Source organism: Carassius gibelio, chromosome A4 (genome assembly GCF_023724105.1).
Source record: "Carassius gibelio isolate Cgi1373 ecotype wild population from Czech Republic chromosome A4, carGib1.2-hapl.c, whole genome shotgun sequence".
NCBI classification, from domain to species: domain Eukaryota; kingdom Metazoa; phylum Chordata; class Actinopteri; order Cypriniformes; family Cyprinidae; genus Carassius; species Carassius gibelio.
The window spans coordinates 24,182,609-24,204,922 of record NC_068374.1 but is presented as its reverse complement, the minus strand read 5'-3'; the positions used below and the strand labels follow the sequence as shown (position 1 = coordinate 24,204,922).

General features: G+C 39.7%; 1 protein-coding gene across 3 annotated transcripts; it reads left to right on the top strand.

Annotated features, from left to right (window-relative positions):
- The first annotated feature begins 410 nt into the window (after positions 1-410).
- Positions 411-21,993, top strand: LOC127974153 (serine/threonine-protein phosphatase 6 regulatory subunit 2). 3 transcript variants are annotated; one of them, XM_052577421.1, is made up of 25 exons: positions 453-766; positions 2,116-2,171; positions 3,042-3,201; positions 4,705-4,968; positions 8,422-8,608; positions 8,731-8,868; positions 10,919-10,984; positions 11,098-11,210; positions 11,327-11,440; positions 11,568-11,694; positions 12,365-12,517; positions 12,651-12,881; positions 14,283-14,347; positions 14,498-14,613; positions 14,719-14,804; positions 15,158-15,238; positions 15,356-15,453; positions 15,609-15,666; positions 15,755-15,882; positions 15,967-16,106; positions 16,187-16,322; positions 16,473-16,525; positions 18,239-18,413; positions 19,614-19,715; positions 19,805-21,993. In XM_052577421.1, exons 4-25 carry the CDS (start codon positions 4,742-4,744, stop codon positions 19,851-19,853), a joined length of 2,643 nt encoding a protein of 880 aa, XP_052433381.1. In that variant the 5' UTR covers positions 453-766; positions 2,116-2,171; positions 3,042-3,201; positions 4,705-4,741; the 3' UTR covers positions 19,854-21,993. The 3 variants fall into 3 exon arrangements, with proteins under 3 accessions (XP_052433380.1, XP_052433381.1, XP_052433382.1); XM_052577420.1 differs by lacking the exon at positions 2,116-2,171 and having other exon boundaries at positions 411-766; XM_052577422.1 differs by lacking the exon at positions 2,116-2,171 and having other exon boundaries at positions 11,327-11,434.
- Positions 21,994-22,314: the final 321 nt, after the last annotated feature.

Here is a 22,314-nt window from a genome sequence, read left to right as displayed (position 1 = left end):
GCAGCATTCAACATTTTTAAGTTGTCCTCCCATTTATTAATGCTAATTCAACATGCTAGAAGAAAGAAATAGCAATTATTCCTTTAATCGGTTGATACGCTATCAAGACATCAATTTCATTCGAAATTAAGACGTATAAGAGTGAAAATACATGAGGAATTGTCCTATTAAAGAAGATGGAGGGGAAAGTACGGAACTGATGATTAAAGAATATCAAACATGGCAAATATTCAAATAAAAGGCGAAGCCTCTCAGCATGTGTCAGTGGATATATAATGCTTGTGGTATGTGAACAATCTCCAGTTTTCATTCTTCTTATTATATGAATCTATGCTCGTCTGGTCAAGGCTGGTGGAATGAACGCGGCAAGGCGAGTAATTTGACAGCACGTGCACGCGCGCGTCTGTGACAGAATTTCGCCATTTTGAATATAAACACATGAACGATTTTTTTTATTTTCCGATCCCCTCCCCCCCTTCCCTCTTTTTGCTCGTGAGCGGCCGAGATAACTCTACGTAGTGATTAAGAGCGGAGCAATTTTCAAAAATTATTTATAAATACAAGACAGTGGAAAACAACTTTGGGCAGGACGATGGCTCTCGCTTTGGGCAGATAGTTGAGAGCAAAACGCTCTCGTGGCAGCTGCGGGGTTTCACAGAGCGCGCGCCGCGCGGGCCAGCAGCAGCAGCAGCAGCAGCACCGCTGCACGAGCCAGACCAGCACTAACCGACAACCAGCAGCCTGTCTGAAGACACACACCGCGGGGGTAAGCGTCATGCAAAACCTGTTTACATGCGCAGATAGCACTGCCGGGGCCGATCCTCTCTGCTTTACTCAAAACCACTCTTGTTTATGAGTGTTTTACTTCGAAAATGTGTCGTTTTGATTCTCCTCAGATGGGAAGAAACTTCTGTAAGAGAGAGATTCGGCTGAAGTCAACCAGACGAGCTAGCAAACAAACAAACCGAAAACATCCCGTTCTTTAGCATTAATTGAAATCAAATTCAATTAGCATCTCTATTAACCAGTTTTGAGATATAAACGGGTGTTTATTTGAGTCGCTTCGGTCGAGTTTGGGGTTGTTTTGTAAATACGGAAACCAGTTTTGTCGCTAATATTAGCCGCTGATGCTAACAGTTGCTAGCGGGGCCCAGTTGTAAACATGCAACAGCGGAGGTTTTCTACTGAAACCGTTGAAATCATAGTCACATGTGTGCATTTGATAGTGGTCTTTTCCCGTCCCGGCTTTATAAGGTGTGAAAACGATGTGGTATGTCATTGACGTCTGTTGTAAACATTTGATTCAAATCATGTTTTCATTAGTAGCCACATGAGTAACTCCGAATCAGTTCATCCTTTCCAGCTGTTGTGTTGTAAAACACGATCGTTCACTATGACGAATGCAATCCAGTCTGAAGTTTTGTAATGCTTGAACCCCCCTCTGGGCGTCCAGGGGTCGGGACAAGAGGCAGCTTCTGGACAGTTGAGCAATCAGTGCCAGTTTATCTGACCTCAGCTGCTGTCAGAGATCTCATGCAACATCCCCGCTCGTGTCTGTTGTTTGTGGCAGCTCGTATTGTGTGCAGATGCGGCTGCCTGCTACTATTTTTGATGATTTGCTTTCCTGTGTAGAGTTCATTGAGGAGTTCTTCACTTTTTATTGTCCCACTAAGCTCTGCACGTACACAGTCATGTCCGCGTAAAAGAAGGAAACAAGTCCCATTTGCTTTTGTTTTCTTCTTTTTTTTTGGCCACTTAAAAAAAAAAAGAAGTACTTCAGCTTGCACATCTTCAGATCAATGATAGATATTCTTTCCGGTATGTCCTCTCTGTATCATTTGTCATCAAATGAGTATGTAGTTACCAGCTACCGTTTTGAGAGTGCCATATGTACATGAGATGTGGAGTAGGTGCGCATTTCATTTAGGAAGAAAGTGCTTCAAACTTTGTTTAACTTCCTATAATTTGATCTAAAGGTCCAAAAAAAAAGTATTAAACTTCCGGCAAAAAAAGTAAACGGTCTGTATTTTATGAAGCTATTTTTCCCCAAATAGGTTTGGGTTGGTCAGCGTGGTAAATCTTGATCTTGAACCTCTTTTTTCATCCTCCTTGCAGAATTCCAGATCACATGCAATGCGTGTATTTTGCCCGCAAAAATTCACCCCACGATGGTAAATATGATGGCACTTAAAGGAAATGTTAACCTAAAATGCTGAAAATGTACTCCCGCCTCAGGCCATCCAAGATGTCGAACAATTAGTTTATTCATTGGAACAGGTTTTGAGATCACTTGTTCACCAACGGATCCTTTGCAGTGGATGGGTGCCGTTAGAATGAGAGTTCAAACAAATGTTAAAAATAACACAACAATCCACAGAAGTCCAGATGATCAATTAACGCCTTATGAAGTCAAAAGTTGTATGTTTGTAAGAAATATATCCACCATTAAAGTGTTGTAACTTTAAACTTTCACTTTTTTGCCAAAATACGCCTTAATAGCGTCTAAATCCATAAATTCTTCCAGTAAAAAAATTCCATCCCCTGTTGTCCTTTCATATTAAAATCCACCAACATATTTGTTTAGAACTGTTTTGGACTCTCTTCACTTGTAAAGAGTGCTTATTTGTGCATATTTCTCTGTTGATTCAGGAAAGATGACTTTTGAACTGGCTTTTTTTGCTTTTGGGTTACTTGTGGATTATTGTGATGTTTTTATCAGCTGTTTGAGCTCTCGTTCTGACGGCACCCAATTGCTGCAGAGGATCCACTAGTGAGCACCTCTAGTGATGTAATGCTAAATTTCTCCAAATCTGTTCTGATGAAGAAACATGTATAGGGCTCATGAGACCTTTCATCGTTCTGATTTTAGTCTTGCACAGTATATTGTGCTTCAAGGGTCCTAAACTATATGATGCAATGTGGTTTCATGCATTATTGATAAACTAACTTTGTATTATTTGTTCCATTAGTTCAAATTGTTTTTCACACTGTGCCTGCATTAGTATTTGAACATTTTCTCTCTCTTTTTTTTTTTTCCTCAGAGTCAGTCCGTCTGAGACGTGTATTCGAGGAAGGCCTGGTGGGAAGTGGACCTCATGCAGATTAATGCTAGGTCATTCTGTGCTGTCTGCATTCTGCCACTCAAATGCCTGTCTGCTTGTGGAGGAGGTGTAACTAAGGATTCACACGTTTCATCAGCTGGTAAAAATATATTCATTTAACAAAAGCTATTAATGTTCCTGAAGAGTCTTTTACATAGGCTTACTAACAGATCGCATCTCTTTGAGCAAGCAAAGCCTACCTGGCTGTGTGAAATCAATGTATCTCCCAGGGTGTTATGCGTGGGCACCAGTCATGTTGTGGGAAAGGTCTGCTTTGTTCATGACCAGAGTTGTTAGAAAATCTTCACAGCCCAGGTGACTTCAATCAGTACTGAAAGCAGGAAAGATGCTCTTCGTGTTCCAGTTGCTTAATGTTTTGTTTCGAGTGGGATGTGTTAGTTGGATGCTTTAAAGGTCCATCAATTATTATTATCCGCTTCCTTGTTTTTATGTTCTCCAGATTCTCTTTCATCTGTTAGTTCTGCTTTCCATCACTATTAGTGCACCCCCCCACCCCCACCCCCACTCTATAGCTTTGTTCCAAAATCTATTAGGTTGCCTACATAGACAGCTGCTTTTAAGACAGCTCCCTAACCATTAAGGAACTTCATAAGTGGTTCAGAGCCCACTAGGAACTTTCAGGAGGCACAATGCCATTGTTCACTGACGATGAGGCAAAATCGCGTTCATAATTGCAGATGAATCGCATTTTATTTCAACCTCGATATCATCTAGCTTGTCAGTGAACTACGGCTCTGTGTAGTGAATGATGTCATACACTCGCCCCCGATCAAGACCGAGACCCACCCATCGTTTCTTTCAGTGTTGAAATAAATACTATTTGGCTTGCTACCGAGTCAGATAACAGACCAATTAACTAGCTAACGTCAACTAGTTTCCTCCCTCACGTTACTTCACAGAGCTAGGAATAGCAGACTAAAGTACGAACTGTATTTTTCTGCGAATTAGTATAATACTTAAATTTAGCTGGTATCACAATGTTATACTTTTAAGCCTGTGTGTGTGTGTGTGTGTGTGAGAGAGACACACACTCTCTCTTTCTTTGTGTGTGCACATCCCTGTACCTCACCGCTCCAAACTTAATCCAGGAAAGGTGAACATTCCTTGGACTGAAAGAGGAATTTGTAGAAAGTGAGCATGTCTCCAAAAACCTTGTTGAGCTGCAGGTTTAATGACTGCATTTTTTAATGTATTTCATTTTTTTTTACAAAAAGTATGTTTTGATTTACGTTTTTGATTGAGCTGCTGGTTTAGGCTCAATTAAGTGACTGGACTTAATTTAATTAAGGAAATCAGTTGATTTATTTTAATTATTTACTGTACCAAAATGTTCTACGCTTCTTAAAAATAAAATGTATTGTGTTCAGTGGAAAATAAAACAAGTTGTTGTTTTTTACCCAGACATTTAAAAATAAAACATTTTAGAGCTGTAAACCGTGAAACAGTGATATTTTTTTTATCTAAGGTTATCATACTGTCAGAATCTCATACTGGCCCATGCATATCCATGCAATAGATATTTTATTTTAAAAGAAATATCCTGTGCATTTTATTTATTTTTTTATTCATGTCTTCTCTTTAGGCCTGGGCTTCCTGCCGCAGCAGCAACCGCCACCATCATGTTCTGGAAGTTTGACCTGAACAACACCTCCCATATCGACCAGCTGCTGGATCGAGAGGGAGTTACTCTGAGGGAGTTGATGGAAGAGGAGGATGTCCTGCAGGAGTGCAAAGCACAGAACCGCAAACTCCTGCTCTTCCTCTCCAAGGATCACTGTATGCAGGAGCTGGTCACCCTTATTACAGAGGAGCCCCCTGCTGACCTGGAAGAGAAAACTCGCTTCAAGTAAGACAGAGATATGGCTTTGCGCCTTATTTTTGCTAGTTTTGACCATCAAGACAGCACTTTAAGGGTTTCTTCACCGCAAATAAACAATTACCTACATGTAAATATAGCTGGCAGTAAAAAGTATTCCGACTGCTACTGAGAATTGCAGAATTATGACTGGTATGGCATATGTGGTGTTCATTGGTAGACCCTGCATGCTTTGAGCTCTTGGTTACGGGAGGACTAATAAAACTGACAGTGCAGATTTAGAAGTGGAGAGGTGTGCATTTTAAAATGGCAAATGAAGGGGGTGATGCAGAGGAACAGAGGAAATGTTTGCGTTGAAAGGTGATGTGTAACAACTAGGGTTGGGTACCGAAACCCGTTGCCAATATGGTACCTATGTAACCGGTATGTACTAGAACTGAATCAGAATGCAGATTTCAGTGCTACTTAAATGCCTGAGTGATCGGTTGAAAATAATTGTCCTGGTTCTCCAAAATGGAAGTAAGAAGCATGGGCATCTTTAGGCCCATTTTTAGCGGGGTTATAGCGATAAGCGCTGTACACCATAGTAAGTAGGGTTGGGAACCGAGAACCGGTTTTGAAAATAACCGGGAACCGTGATTAATTTACCAGCAGCCATGTCACCCTGTACAGGACCGGTTGCCCACTGGAGCTAAGCAGGGTTGAGTCTGGTCAGTACCTGGATGGGAGACCTCCTGGGAAAACTAGGTAGCTGCTGGAAGAGGTGCTAGTGAGGCCAGCAGGGGGTGCTCACCCTGAGGTCTGTGTGGGTCCTAGCGCCCCAGTGTAGTAATGGGGACACTATACTGTAAAAACCATGGTCCTTCGGATGAGACATTAAACCAAGGTCATGATTTTCTGTGGTCATTAAAAATCCCAGTAGAGTAGAGTGTGACCTCAGCATCCTGGCTAAATTCACCCATTGGAGTCCGAACATCATGGCTTCCTAACAATCCCCATATCTGCTGATTGGCTTCATCACTCTGTCTCCTCTCCACCAGTAAGCTGGCGTGTGGTGAGCATTCTGGCGCACTATGGGTGCCATCGCATCATCCAGGTGGATGCTGCACACTGGTGTGGGATGAGGAGAGACCCCCTGACTATGTAAAGCACATTGAGTGCTTAGAAAAAGCGCTATATAAATGTAAGGAATTATTATTTTTATTGTTATTTCTAAGTTTCAGGTCCGAAAATGGTTCTGGTGGGACACGTGACCAAGCACTGTGAGCAGCCTTTATCCACTGGTGTTCTGACAATTTGGCATTTCCCGTAAAGGATGTCACAAAGCAAATAACAGAAACGTTGTTTTGTCTGACTGTACATGTACTGGGAGCACACAGCACCTGCCACCACTAAATTACATTATATTTGTCCCATATTGTCAGTAATATACATACTGACTTGGTGCACTAAATAAATAGACTGCTATTGTTAAGTATATGAGGGATAGATTTAGTGTGCAGGTAATTTAAAGAGTGATAAAGTGATAGAAAATATTTATTTTCATGCATTTTAAATGTTTAAAAATGTGGAAACCACTCATTGCATCGCACCTTTTACTGACTGCATTACTATTTGTAAAATAGGGGCTTTATGGAGTGTGTGAATACATGGTCATGTCTATAACAATTTGTTAACAGTTAAGGTAAAATAGTAAAAAACATAATAATAGTTAATTTAAATAGAACCGGGAAATTTCTAACAATACCCAACCCTACTTATAAAGATCCGTATAGTGTAATATGTTGCATTTTGACATTGCCAACCTTTAAATTAAGCCTACAGTAAGTTATAAACAGTATTGATTGTTGAGAATTTTGCATTTTCCCTTAACACCATTCACTTTATAGTTTTTTAATAGAACCGGAACCGGACAATTTCTAACGATTCCCAAACCTACAAGTAACAACTCTTGCATTCTGCAACTTTTGTGTTTCAAATCAGAGTTGCTGTGTTTGTGAGGGTTGTGGTCTTCAACATAAAATGTATGAAAAACACATTTTCTGAAGGCTTGAAGTTTTGGCTCTCTGTTGGGACCAAATGGTTGGAGAGAGAGAGAGAAAGAGAGATTACAGTTCATTTAAAACGAATCATTTGGTTCTTGTGTGTAGGAAGCAGAATAATTTGTCTTGAAATGTGCAAGCGGATTCACTCAAAATGTCTTTTCTCTCTGAGGATTGTGAAATGGTATTACATTGAATGATATGTGTTCACCGCTGCACTGATCCAGATTTTTGGTTTGGTGATATTTTTGTCAAATGTAGAATCATACATTAGAATAAAAGGCACTGAAGCAGAGCTTATTACCCTCTTTTGTGGCACAGTTGACCAGTAGTTACTATAATGCTATCTGAGTGACAGAATATAAGTAGTGCTACAGAGTATGGGTGTGGCATATACCATCCACGATAATACCGGTATACATTTTCACATGATAAAAAAAAGTGTCATCACGATATTAATAATATAGCGACATGATGACGTATGGTGGCTATACCTTCCCTAGCACTCACAACAACAACACCACAAACCCAACAGGTCTGTTCAACTTGAAGCAGCGCTGCGCTGACTGATCGGGGTATGTCAAGGCCAGCGTAAAGAAGACGGTCACGAAAGCTTATAAATTGCACGTGTTTTAAGCCTTGCTAATTTAAACATTTAAACCAGTTTAAAGCATTCAAAACGGAAGATGCGAAAAAACTCGACTGAGAGTTCCCGCACCGAGCCGTGCAAACACCAAACAGAGCTCTTCTCTTCCTCATGTGCCTGAAAGAACTAATACATTTGCCAGTTTAAACATACAAGCACAAAAAGACATGAAAAGTTTTATTCAGCACCTGCGCGCTGTACTAGGGTCGGGACGAAAGATGATGCCATTTGCACAATTGCTATTTACACAATTTCAAACAGGGCCCAGCTACTTGCACTAGAGCCCCAAAAACCCCAGCTACGGCCCTGTACACCAATCTGTCTGCTTCAAGTCGAACACACAGCTGCTGCTGCTGCCACTTTATGACAATAGATTTACACTTCAAATTAGGTAGTCTGTCATCGATGACAGTAGCTCATTGGAAAAGGATTGAAAATGCCTTTCATTTTGTTTGCACTAATAAATGCTGCTGCCTGCCAGCTGCAATAACCAATAAAACGTTGTTCCATGTTTTTCTTTTCGATATTGTCATAAATATCGTTATTGCAAATATTCTTGAAATATCGTGATATAATTTTGAGGCTATATCACCCACCCCTACTACAGAGCAAATTAGTTTCTTTTGAAATGCCTTCTTGGAAACTCAGAAAGTAGCTTTGTTTGTAATGCTAAAGTCCAAGTCACCATAGACTGTTTTGGCACGTTGCATTTGTTTTTTGATAGTGTTGCCAGTTGTCACATGTAACGTGTAACTACTGTATGATAGACTTTTTCTTTGGGTTCTGTTTATCCAGGTTTCCAAACATTGCCTGTGAGCTCCTGACCTCTGATGTGGCTCTTATCAATGATAAGCTGGGTGGAGATGAATCCCTTTTGGAGAAGCTCTACCACTTTCTGGAGCAGGAGCCACCCCTCAATCCCCTGCTGGCGTCTTTCTTCAGCAAAACCATTGGCAACTTGATTGCACGTAAAACAGACCAGGTATGCACAACTGATCCATACAGCTCAGAATATGAATGCACTCACCAAATGGCAAAAAGGAGATATGGGGGTTATTTGTCTGATTTGTATAGTTACTAAGTTGTCTGTCATTGCACACGCAGGTAATCTCTTTCCTAAGGAAAAAACACAACTTCATCAGTCTGGTGCTGAATCACATTGATGCCTCGGCCATGATGGATCTTTTGCTGCGCCTCATCAGCTGTGTAGAGCCTGCCCTCTTGAGGATGGAGGTCCTCAATGTAAGCAAACTAATAAATTATACATTAAAGGGTACATAACATACGCAGTTTCACCTAATCTCATGTTAATCTTGAGTATCTATAGAGTAGTACTGCATACTTCATATATCCAAAAAGTCGGTAGCACTTTATTTTACAGTCCTGTTCCTCATGTACATACTATGTACATATTATTGTAATTACAATAACTATTTAATAACTAGGTACTAACCCTGAACCTACCCCTAAACCTAACCCCTACCCCATGTAGTTACCTTGTGTTACCAGAACTTTCTCAGATAAATACACTGCAAGTACACTTTAAGTACATGTTAGTACACATACTGTAAAATAAAATGCAACCAAAAAGTCTTTAGTTTTATCATATTTCTAAAAGAAAAATGCAGCTTTCCGATTCTTTCTGTGCCGTGAGCGGAGCTATAATACTGATGTTTCGTGTTGTTTCCATTAACATATATTCACTTATGTGCTGATTTCCAACAACATACAGAAATCTGATGCAATTGTACTTGCATGAATGGAGTCTTTTATCACAGGGATGGCTCCATGTTTTAATATCAAACGATGTGCAAATCCAGCATCGACTTTGGTTTGTTTATAAAACATTCTTATACACTTGATACACTCCGTTGCTGCACCAGAAAAACAAACTGCATTCACTGTTCATGTAACGCTGGGTTCTTGGGGAAGCTGAACACGGTAAACATTCCCTCACATCCAAAAATGCACTTATTTGGAGGCATTCTCGAACAAATCCTATGCAGCGCTGCCAACGATTTCAAAGCGCGTTGATGTGCACAGTCTCAGTCTCCTCTGGTCAACGTGTGCACGGGCGCGCTTTTCCGAGAGAAATGCTCATTTAAGGAGTTCCGTTCTCGTCTACGTCATTAGATCCACGATTGAAAAAAAAACAGCCGAAACTTGTACCAACCCGGAAGTAAGATTTTCGGCACAGAAATTCTCACATTCTTCTAAAATATTTTTTTTAACTTTGGCCATTTAGCATGAGAATCCATCTCTTAACACTGTGAACAACTCTGAATACATGAAACACCATTGTAACCCCCCTTTAATAACTGATTCAGCTGCTTAAGTACGTATATTTTATTTATATAGCCCATTTAAAGCTGCAGTCGGTAACTTTTGATGCTCTAGCGGTTAATAAACAGAACTGCTTGCGTCTTGTGGAAGAACATCGTAGCTGGAACTACTTCTATGTCTATGAAGAATCACAAAGGTACTGGGTTACTCCGCCGCAGTACCCCCGAAGCAATCTTAAATAGTCTGAATATAAACACTTATTATAGGTGCACCCTAGTGATTCAGGACAAGCTAAAAACACGGTTTGGAAAATGGATTCACGGTGTACTCTCTTATTATATACATTTTTTCTACATTTTGAACACAAACAAAGTTACTGACCGCAGCTCTGATTGGTCGTTTCTTAACGGGAGCAATGTATTTCTGCAAATGGCAATGGGACCACTGGGAGGAGCCAGAGGAGCTTGATTTTTTTTTTTTTTTCACTGATTATTTCTCATATTCTACTGTCAGGACATAATGACAGGTTTAACAAATATGTAAAAAATATATTTTTACAAAAGTTACCTACTGCAGCTTTAAACATAACACAGCTATCCAATGTGCTGAACAGAGTAAAGGAAAGCTAAATAAATAAAAATGGTAATAGAAGGTGCAAGATGGATGACTAGAGACAGTTGGTTCCAAAAACGGGGGCGGCAACAGAAAAAGCTCCCTTAGTTTTTAAATGGGAATGAGGGACAAATAAAAAAAAGACCTGTCAGAAGATCTTAAAATTCTGTTAGATGAGAAGAGGTAAGAAGGTCTTAAAGTTAGGAGGGGGCTTGATCATTAATGGATTTAAAAACCAACAAAATGGACCGGAAGCTATTAAAGCGAAGCTAAAATGGGGTGCTTAAATGAGACTTTGACCTGCATTTAGTCTGACTGTTATCTTTCAAGCCCTGGCTGAATCCCCACTACTCATTACGGGGCTGTGATTCTGATCTGTGAATGAATGTATTTGCAGTGGCTGAATGAAGAGAGACTCATCCAGAGACTCACAGAGCTCATGCACACAGGCAGAGATGAAGAGGTACAAAATATCACTCGCTCTGCTGAACCTTTCACCTCCAGCCCACATGATTTCAGTTACTGAAGTTTTAAAAAAGGACTGAGGACATTCTTTTCCACTTTGTTGTTCTGCAGAGACAATCTAATGCATCCCAGACTCTTTGTGATATCATTCGACTTAGTCGAGACCAGGCCAATCAGCTGTCAGAGGTCACTGAACCAGACCCCTTACTCGCTGTATTAGAGTCGTAAGTGCCTCATTTGATTATCTAAGATCACAGTTGTGCAATGTAATGAGCCATTTGTTTTTGTATATAAAAAGGCTGTTTTTGTTTATTATCCATGCATGCTTATGTCTTTGTAGTCAGGAGAATGTGGCAGAGCTTTTGAAGAACATGTTCGAAGGGGAAAGGACTGAAGCATCTGTCGTCAATGGAACACAAGTGCTTCTTACGTTACTGGAGACCCGAAGGTCAGGGTGAGTTCATCCATTATGGGGCATAATTAATCCTAAAATAAAAAGTCATGCCTGGATGCTTGCTGTTCTTCCTCCTTTTTTAACTCTTACTTTGACCTTCTGTTATCTCTGTGTCTGATGTTGTTAGGCTGGAGGGTCTGATGGACCTGTATTCTCAGGGATGTGAAAGGTCTTACACTGTCAACAGCAGTATTTTACGTGCTATTGAGCCTCATCTAAAGGACTTCCAGCAGCTCCTGCTGAACCCTCCTACGGTACCAACACACACACACACACAAGCAACTAAACTCACTCTGGGCAAAAATGTAATCTCAGGGCTTTGAACCATTTGTTCTAATTTTGTTTGTGTGTTCAATTAAAGTTTGTTGCTCTGTTTCCATACTTAAGCTGCCTTGCTGAGTGCATAACTGAAATAAAACCTCATAAGTGACTGTTTTGGAATACATTACATTGGTGACAACCCTGTGTCACTTAAATAGCACTCTTCACAAGAAGCTCATTGAGAAACTCTGATGTTTCTAAGCTAGCAAAATACTTCCAGGGTTGCCAACTCTTACGCATCTGGCGTGACACTCACGCTTTCAGCATCAATCTCACGCTGAAGTCCAAGCCTGAGTGTCACGCCAGATGTGTGAGAGTTGGCAACCCTGTACTTCATGAGGTCTCAAAATGCATGGCACACTCAATTATTTGAAGGAATGGACATTTTTTCGGGCAAGTCTGTATGAAAATAATTCACCATATTTGTAAATATTGCTGCTGAACTTTTTGGAACAGCCTTCGGGAGCATAATTTTAATGTTGCCATAAAGGGTGTCAGTGTTTTTTGGCAGCGCTATGAGTTCTGGAACAGATCATTTGTGCAATGCTGAGATTGATAGCCCTCTAACAATGTGTCAATCTCCTTACATTTGCTGTGGAACAGAGAAGTGCAATACTCACTACAGTGGGCGTCCTGGAGCAGCCCCTGGGGAGCGCCCGCCTTCATGTGGCCAAACTGGTGGCTTCTCTTTTGCAGACTTGTGACCTCAGCATCTGCCAAGAGATCTGCAGACTCAACACCATGGACCTGCTGTTGGTAAATCACTTGCGCACACGCATCAAATAGTGTAGACTCAACACTATGAGCTGGCTGTGGGTGGGCGATCTCGCTTTTCATCATTTTTGTTTCTGTCCTCTCACTTCCTCTCTCTACCACTTTCTGGTTGCAGGATTTATTCTTTAAATACACCTGGAATAATTTCTTGCACTTGCAAGTGGAACTGTGTGTGGCATCCATCCTGAACCACTCTGCCCATGCAGACCACCAGAACCCAGGTCTGCAGAACCACGAGGAGAGACCAGCTACAGGCACAGGCAGCCAAGTGGAGGAGGGAACACCGGGCCAGAACAGCACCTCAGACCCAGCAAACACACCTATTCAAGATGCTCTCGTTGCCAATGTAAGTCCTCTGCTTTAGATCATGACCTCTTCCTTTTAGTGCCTGTTTTCCTATTGGCTTAAGGAAACAATGTAGTGGGCCTTGTTAGTGGTGGTCATGAATGCATGCACCACTTTAATACTTAACACTAGGGTTGGGTACTGAAACCTGGTGCCCATATGCCACTGTTACCTATGTAACCGGTATGACCCAAACCGAATCGGAATGCAGATTTCGTTGCCGCTTAAATATCGGAGCGATCGATTGAAATATTTGTCCTGGTTTTGCAAAATGTATGTAAGAAGCATGGGGGTCGCTGTGCAGTTCTTTGACATAAAATACAGTTTACAAAAGGTCTTGGGCATGTTAGAAGTAGAAAATATCAGTTTACATTTCCAGAAATTAATTTTCCCATTTAATGTTAATAATAATCTAGTAAGATTTTTGAATGCACAAGCAGTCTGACAACAGCCGGAGCTCCACATGGAGATCTGATCTCACCCTCATTGAATCTGTCTGTGATTACATGCAGTTAACAAACACCCAAAACAACAACTAGCAACACTTGTCTGAGGCTGCAGAGAAGGTCTATGCTGAGAGAGATGGCCTTCCTTGTTTCCTCTCTTCCTCCACTGGGCTTTCTTGATGGCTTTTCTAGGTGGTTTCCTCTCTGGAGGAGCCAATGAATGAGGAGATAATTGTTCATCAGCAAACGAGTATCAGGTGCCAGTAATCTGCTCCTATTAGAGCAGCAGCACAGGAGAGAAAAAAAACCCAGAAAAACTCTTGACTGACCCCAGACCAGCACAAATTATGTCACAGGACATAACATTTCCACAAAAATATTAAGCCGCCATTATTATTACCAACGTTTGATAAAGCACCAAATTAGTCTTGTGACACTGAAGATTGGAGTAATGGCTACTGAAAATTCAGCTTTACCATCACAGGAATAAATACATTGTTTTTTTGTTTTTTTTAATATATTAAAATACAATAGTTATTTTAAATTGCAATATTATTTTACAATATTACTGTTAATGCTGTATTTTTTAATTTTTTTATTTTTATTAAATGCAGCCATGTTGAGAAAAAAAAAGACTTGAACACTGTTCAAAAGCGTGGAAAAGATCTTAGTGGATTTTGAACAATAATGTATTGAGCTTACTTTGGTTCAGGAATTTGAGCAAACCACTGAGCCTAAGTATTGAAATTTGACCCGTGATTCATCCCCCACCATTTGTGCCACAGAAATGAATGATATCTCATAACTCCTGAGTAGTTTCCTGAGTAGAGGTCAGTTTTATTTGCTGCCTTATGTTCTCTTATGTTTCTCTCTCTTTTTGGCTGTCCTTTTACCTACACCCTTGTGTGTTTCCTGTTGTTCGTTATTCTCAATGTTTTGCTGTTTTCTTTCCTCAGCTCTTTCAGCATTGCCGGCTGGTGCAAAGGATTCTGGATGCATGGGAGGAAAATGACAAAGTCCAGTAAGAGCCTCTCATCTATTTGCTGTCATTGATTTCTAAGCAGTGGGTCTCTAACACATGTGTGATATTCCCATGAAGCTCATTTTGATATCCTTTGTTGTGTCAGTATCTGTTAGTTTCTGCTGTTGGCTGATTGTAGTTTATCTACAGGGCTGAAGGGGGAAGGCGGAAGGGAAATATGGGTCACCTGACAAGAATTGCAAACACTGTGGTTCAAAACCTGGAGAAGGGGCTGGTTCACTCTCAAATTAATGACCTAATTAAAGGTTTGTTGTGCATGAATATGTCACAAGAGCAACATAGTTTATAAAATAATGATGCCTGAGATAGGAGTGTGATTACTGAGATCGTAATCACTTGTATGTCCACAGAGCTGCCAGAGGACTGTAGAGGCCGCTGGGAGGGTTTTGTGGGTGAGACCCTGAGAGAGACCAACAGGAGAAACACAGTGGATCTGGTAAGGAAACATTTACACAAATGTCTTTGCATTTATTGCACAGGTGCATAATATTGGATAAGATATTTAAATGTAGTCATTGTAATGATCGTGCCTTTTTTTTCTCCTTTCAAAATATGTTAAGAAAGAGTTACAAATGTGTTTACTGCAATATATGATAACAGTAAATATTTCAGAGATGCTTGGTTATTCTACCTTTTCATTAAAATATGGCCAAAATGGCTTTAAAACTGGTTCATTTTAAAGGAAATCAGTTATCAGGGTTCATTATGAGCTGTGTGTGTGTTTTGTCACTGTCACTTTCATTCTGAGAATGTTACATTGTTTGATGCTGATTTCTGATTGTGTTCCAGGTTAGCACCCATAACTTACACTCATCTAGTGAAGATGATGACATGGAGAGCTCTTTCTCCAATGATCTGTCCATCCAACAGGTAAGAAGCAACCAATAAATAGCCAGCACAAGTCTGCTTTAATTTCCTTACAGCTGATTGGAAAACATTTAAGCAATGTTTTTTTACATTTTTTTTTTTTTTTTTTTGTACTTTCAGGCATTCTCTGATTACCAGATTCAGCAGATGACCGCCAACTTTGTGGATCAGTTTGGTTTTAATGATGAAGAGTTTAGTGAGCATGATGAAAATATCAAGTGAGTGCTATATATCAATGTTTCTCATATCCAATGGTAGGTGTTGCCATTTATATCTGAATGCTACACAGACATAGACTGATGTGCAGTGCTGATATGTTTTTGTGGTAAAGATTGTCAGTATGATCTTTGAGAGACCTCTTTATATCTTGCAGTGCTGCGTTCGATCGAATTGCTGAAATTAACTTCAATATAGATGCAGATGATCATAGTGTAAGTGTCTGCCACTGAAACATTGTATATTATTCAAATGATGAAGGGTTTGTTTTGATGCTTTATTCGGATTGTTGTGCTCCCTTAGGCCAATGCTGCAGCTTTTGAAGCGTGTTGTAAAGAAAGAATCCAGCAGTTCGATGACTGTGAGGAAGAAGAGGATATCTGGGATGAGAAAGAAATAAACTATGCAACACAAATCAAATCCAGATCGAGGTACAGCACATTGATGATATGCTTGAGGAAATGGATTCTCCTGTTTTGTTCATTGAATTCACATTCTCTATTTATTCCTTTCAGGTTCGGGGTGTCTCTTTCTTCAGATAATTCACCCAAGAGTGCTGTGAGGAATGGGGGTGGAGGCCGCGGGTCGGGCTCTGAGGAAGAGGATGTTGAGGAAGAGGCCAGTCCTCAGAAGTCTGCAGCAGCTCCGACTCAAAGTGAGTGCTACAACATCACCCACAACTCTGAATCTTTCAGGTGAATTTGTTCATTGAACATTATTTGTGTATGTGCACAGATCCAGGCTGGACGGCGAGTTTTGGCGAGACCGAGGTGAGCTCCTCTAGCGCCTGGGGTGGTTCCCCTCAGCAGGAAGGTGAGGGTCCGCAGGACACAAGCTGGGCAACTTTCACTGAGTTCCAGCCTTTCAGCAGGTAAAGAACACTCCACTTTAAAGAAAGTTGTATAATGCTACATACGACACTTTGTAATGTTAGTTAAAGTGAGGTTATATTGGTTGGTTTGGATGTTTGAATCATGGGAATACCTTTATCTGTGCTAATCCATTGGCTTTTACTCTACAGCACAGAGTCCAGCCAGAGTGAGGGACAACCTCAACAAGGCCAAGAAAAAAAATGTGAGTATGCAGTGTTTGAGTCTGTCTGAATATTAACTCTGTTAATACACAACGTGGGAAGTAGTTGTTCACTGACACAGTTTTATCCAAGATTTATTTCTTAAATTTACCAGATGAAATGTTTAAAGTGGTACTATCTTGGGGAATCACATTTTCCTCTTTAGAGTACCGTATTTTCCGGACTATAAGTCGCACTTCTTTTCAGAATTTGGCTGGTCCTGCGACTTATAGTCAGGTGCAACTTATCAAAATTAATTTGACATGAACCGAGAGAAATGAACCAAGAGAAAACATTACCATCTACAGCCACATGAGGGCGCTCTATTCTGCTCTATACTGCCCTCTTGCAGCTGGAGATGGTAATGTTTTCTCTTGGTTCTAAATAAATGCGACTTATAGTCCAGTGCGACTTATGTTTTTTTCCTCGTCATGACGTATTTTTGGACTGATGCGACTTATACTTAGGTGCGACTTATAGTCCGCAAAATACGGTACTGTGAAAACATACTGTAACTTTTAGGGGTGTAAGAAAATATTGATACACGTGAGTATCGCGATATTTTGTTTGGCTATACTGTATTGATTCTCAAAAACAGAATATCAAGATTTAATAAATAAATAAAAAAGATTTATGTCAGTTGTTTGGTTTTGAGTTCATATCCTGACCGCTACATTGCAGTCTTCATCTCTGAACTTAAACAGTGACAGAAAATACTAGCATTAAGGCACGCCACTATCATTAGCATTAATATAGTTTGCTGCCAGTAATAGAGGATGAAAGAATTCTTCCTGTTCCCGTCTCTGTGTATAAAGCTGAAGTGTGGCGTCATTTGGGTGTTTATGTGTTGTAACGTCCGCCCCCGGGATCGCGGCGCGGGTGGCACCTTGGTTCTGCCACTTGCCACGTCCCGTGTGAAGAGCCTTCGCATGGGGGCGTGGCAGGTGGTAGGATCACCTCATGGATGCAGCTTTCTCTTGTGATGGGGGCGTTTTGTGCAGTTGGGGCAGTGCTCGCATTGCGGTCTCTGTGATCCCACACGGAACATTAATACAAACTGAAAAACCTGTGAAATCCAAGTTGAAAGCTTCTGAGAATGTTCAACATCTGTATTTATTTTGTTGTTTTACCGTTTTTTTGTTTTGTTTAGGAATCTTGTAAATACTTCATTTTTCATTGATATTAAGCAGATGTAATTCTTTTGTTCTGATCAAAATGTTTTGACATTGTATGTCACAATTGTAAACTTAAACTGTGAACCTTTAAAGCAGGGTATAAGAATATATATTGTCTTTTTATAAAATACATATTATGCATATACATTTAACTAAAGAATCCTGCATGCACTTAGTTTTTTCTTCCCCTTTACCCTTACTACACAAAAAGTGTTTCAATAACGTTGAATGTTACAGGGACTGATTATTGCAAATGCAGATCACTGTGCGTTCTGGTTAAACATATTTGTTTTTGCTAAGGTTAGCTTATGGTGGTGTGTTCTTAATGACAGCTTTCCTAAAAATATATTCTGTTCCTAAAATAAAAAATAGCCCAATGCATCATTTTAAAGTCCTTGACATCAGAAACTCCAGAACATTAACAAATAACCACCTACATTTACTTGGCAATTGCATGGTGCATTAATATGGATAAGGTAAATACATTAGAAAAACAAAGTTGAAATTTAGTTGTTATATTTTTATTTAATTTTTTTGCAGTGGCTGGCAGTGGTTCGGCTACTGGAGCGTGGGAAGGAAGTCCTGGGCAAAAAGTCCCTCTGGTGGCCTCAGACAGCAGCTCATCTGGAGGCTCAGACAGTGAAGAGGACCCTGGAGAAAATAAGACAGAGGGTACCCCTAAAACACCTGCCAACCAGACAACAGCAACCATGAGGTAAGAACATGGGTGCATTACAGCAGCAATAGTGTTTTAATGTAGATACAGAAAAAAAAGGTTTCTCATGACTTTAGCAAGGGAATAATATTCACAATATTAATCAATGACAGAAGACCTGTAGTGTGATGATCATTTAGTTATGCTCTCTAAACAAAGCTCTTAAAAGCGAGATAAATAGGCGAGATAAATACGACGGACCAGACTGAAAAGTGAATCCCATTCAGGCTCTTGCGGTCACATTTACTGTAGTTTGGTGAATTTTCACAGACAAAATTCAGTCATTTCAATAGGAATCAGGTCAGTCAGAAATTTTGTAAGGGTGATTTTGCAGGGTTTAAATTGGTTGTTGTGAATTTGAATCAGAAAATTGGTTTGAAAGTGACTTTGTCATGTTTCATACATCGCTATACTAATGACCGTTTTTTTTTGGGTTTTTTTTTTTTGTCTATAAAATTTTGCTTGTGTGACTGCACCTTTAGAATGACACTTAATCTACTGGTCCAAAGAATTAAATCAAGTTTTGAATGATTTAAAGGGATAATTCACCCAAAAATGAAAATTTCGCCCTTGCCTTCAAGCCAGTCTAGGTGTATATTACTTTTTTTCTTTCAGATGGACAAAATCAAAGTTATATTCAAAAATGTCCTGGCTCTTCCAAGCTTTACAATGGCAGTGAATGGGGTTGAGTTTTTAAAGCCCAAAAAATTTGCATCCATTCATCAAAAACTGCTCCAGGGGTTTAATAAAGATCTTCTGAAGTGAATCGATGCATTTGTGTTAAAAAAATATCCATATGTAAAAGTTTATAAACCGTAAACTCAAGCTTCCGGAAATTGGAGATTAAAGTTTATAAAGTTTTAAATATTTATATAGTTTTAGTTTTTGATACACAAACGCATCTTTTCGCTTCACAAGTCCTTTATTAGCCTCTATGCCCCATTCACTGCCATTTATGAAGCTCAGAAGAGCCAGGGCATTTTTTTGAAATCAACTCCAATTGAAAGAAGCTAGTCATATACACCTATAATGGATTGAGGGTGAATAAATCATGGGGTTATTTTAATTTTTGTGTGAACATTCCCTTTAATGATGAAGAGTGATCCCTGTCAGTGTCGTAATTGTGATAGCAATTTTGATTCCGTAAAGGTGTAAAAGTATTTAGTGGTAAACGTTTGTGCTGCACTCTTTTCTGTGCAGCGAGATGCCTACTGAAGCTCTGGAGAAGCTCAGCATCGCAGGCAATAGCGAGTCTTCAGCACCTACAGAAGAGTCGGATGCCACCACTGTGACGGAGATGAGGTAATAGTGAATGTGTATCAACCAGATGTTATATATGATCGATAAAAAGCACCCTCCACCCTCTCTTACTCTCTCTGATGCCTCTACAGAGTCGAAACCCCTTCTTCAGCTGAGATCACACCTAACGGACCGGTCTGAAGGCTCTGGATAGGAGTCCGACCCACTCTCCGCCTCTTCCATTCTGAACCCCCAAACCTCAATACCACTTTTGGTGTTTAAATAAAGAATGCTGCCATGTTATTGGTCCTGGATACTGCCAATCAGCCCATAATTGGAGGAGGAAGCCAGGGGCATATAACACAAACCAGTACAGTGCTCAGAGGTGTTAGTCTTTTAATCCTTTCAACTATGTATGAGATATGCACAGTTTTAAATGTAGCAGTGACCGTGTGATTACAGGATCTGTCAGGACTTCTTTTTTCCTCGGGTTTGTGTCCCTTCCTTAATTTTTCTGGATTCGTTTTTTCGCGCTCAGCCTTGGATGGTAGGAAACAGGGATGTGAAGGTCCTAATTGGAAAGCACAGGCTCATCCTTCACGGCGTAATGTTTGGAACATCCTCATGCAAAACCGAAAGCCTTGTTGCCTGACAACAATTTACTGTATGTTGAAGCACAACTGAAATGCTCTGTAATGCTTGTCACGTTTCTGCACAGGTCGCCGCCCCGCCAAGTACACTTTGAAACATTATTATGCCCTGATCTTATTAAATCGTGTATTTGAATGTTCTGATGTGCTTTGAGGCACAAATGAATGACTTAATACTCTGACATGGTGTCCACGTTGACACTTGTGCAGTAATGTTTAGCCATTTAATTTAAATTTGACTCATTTGGAAACTAGACATTAATGGTGGGGGTGTACCTATTTGATTTTTGTTTTTATTTGGACTTTTTCATTGCATGCAATACGTTATTTATCATGCATATACAAGCACCTGTTTTTTTTTTTTTTTTTTTTTTCATTCTAGGTAGGTTGTCAAGACCTTCTGATTGTATTAAATTACATTTGTCCATTTTTTTTTTTCCCTCCACTCAGATCAACTAAACCGTTTCTACCTAATTTTCTAGTGCATTTTTCAAGCTTGCCAAAAATGTTATCATGGGTTTAAAGCAAAAAGCTTAAAGTAATCATAAAAACCTTTGCCTTAAGTTACAAATCCTTCAGAATCCCTGTAACAGGACAGAAGGGTTTGCCTCAAAGCAGACATGCTTGTTTTTGTCTGTTTTTAAATGTATTCTAGTCTCTAAAAAACTGGTCCCCAAAATGTTATTTGTATCCGTATCAAACACCAATGCCCAATTCCCGGAGAGGCCAAAAACTCTGTAGTATATTATACCATAAGTACTCCACAGGACAGTGTTATGCATCTTTTTTTTTAAATCAGAACTCTTGTTATATGCTGTCAGAAAGACTTTTTGAACTCGTCTCAGAACCTTCCAGTAGCTCTCGTTGGAAATAACCAAGATCAACCTCTTTTAATATTTTTATTATGATGTGATTATTTTTCCCCGCTCCAGGAATTTTTTGGCTATCACTTTTCACATGTCACATCTCTGCAAGCTTAATATGGTACCAAATCTGTTGGATTATAGGATTGGGATATTGCATTATTTATTTTGCACTTAATGTGGTGTTAGTGTGGAGAAGTGTTCTCTCATCAAGCATTGGAACGCTTTGTATTTTTTAATTTTATTTTTTTCGCTCTTCATGATCTTTGCCTCTGGAGTGTAAATTGACTCTCATTGCTTCTTATATCTATGACATGTTCAAATAGGTTTGTTTCCAAAGCCAAAAGTATGTATTTGCCTTTTTCTTCACCTGTTAAAAAAAAAAATCTTTTTTTTTAACTTTAACCAATATTATTTTACATATTTGTAGAGATTCTAATTTATGTGATCTTCAGCAACCAAAATATTGCTGTTCAATTCAGTTCCCGTGTCTGGACTTTCTGTACATTTACATTTGAGAGTCTGAAGCCTTGTATTCATTTATCAAGTCTGTTACACAACTATAGATCTTTAACAGATTGTTTCTGTATTATTATTTAATTTAAAAAGCAGCAAAACGTTTATTTTAATATTAATATGTCTGTCCCGGGTTCGATTCTGTTTATTACCACGTAAGATAATTTTGCCTCGTTCCTCAGATTGTACAAGAATATGTGTTCACAGTCATCCACTTACAGCATAAGTTTACTTCAAGACGTTGCTCTGGTATAAACTTTAAAATGTCCTGTTTCTGAAGTAAAGCTTTAGCCAAGTGTGATGAAACCACTTTATAGGCGCCCCTTGTGGAAGTGGAATACTTGATTGTGATTGGCCATGTGCTGTCGCGAGTACGCTCATCCGGGTAACTGAATCTGCTTACTTTACTAGAACGTAAATGGCGCCATCATGTGTCTCCGTTACCACTTGTAGAAAAAAAAAATCAGGTACAGAGATTTTAAATATTTATTGTTCGCGGTCCCCCCCCCCCCCCTTAATGATAAATGACGAGTTAGACCACAACCACGTATTAAATATAACACGTTTTTTATTTAATTGAAACTGAAAGAGGTCGAAATTATTCTGTGGTAACTGACAGCATCGAACCTGGAA

Excerpts from the sequence above, each read along its gene's own strand:
- LOC127974153 (XM_052577420.1), top strand. The coding sequence starts at position 4,742 with ATGTTCTGGAAGTTTGACCTGAACAACACCTCCCATATCGACCAGCTG. Across the intron at positions 4,969-8,421 it reads GAAGAGAAAACTCGCTTCAA|GTTTCCAAACATTGCCTGTG; the intron begins GTAAGACAGAGA and ends CTGTTTATCCAG. Across the intron at positions 15,454-15,608 it reads GAGCATGATGAAAATATCAA|TGCTGCGTTCGATCGAATTG; the intron begins GTGAGTGCTATA and ends TATATCTTGCAG.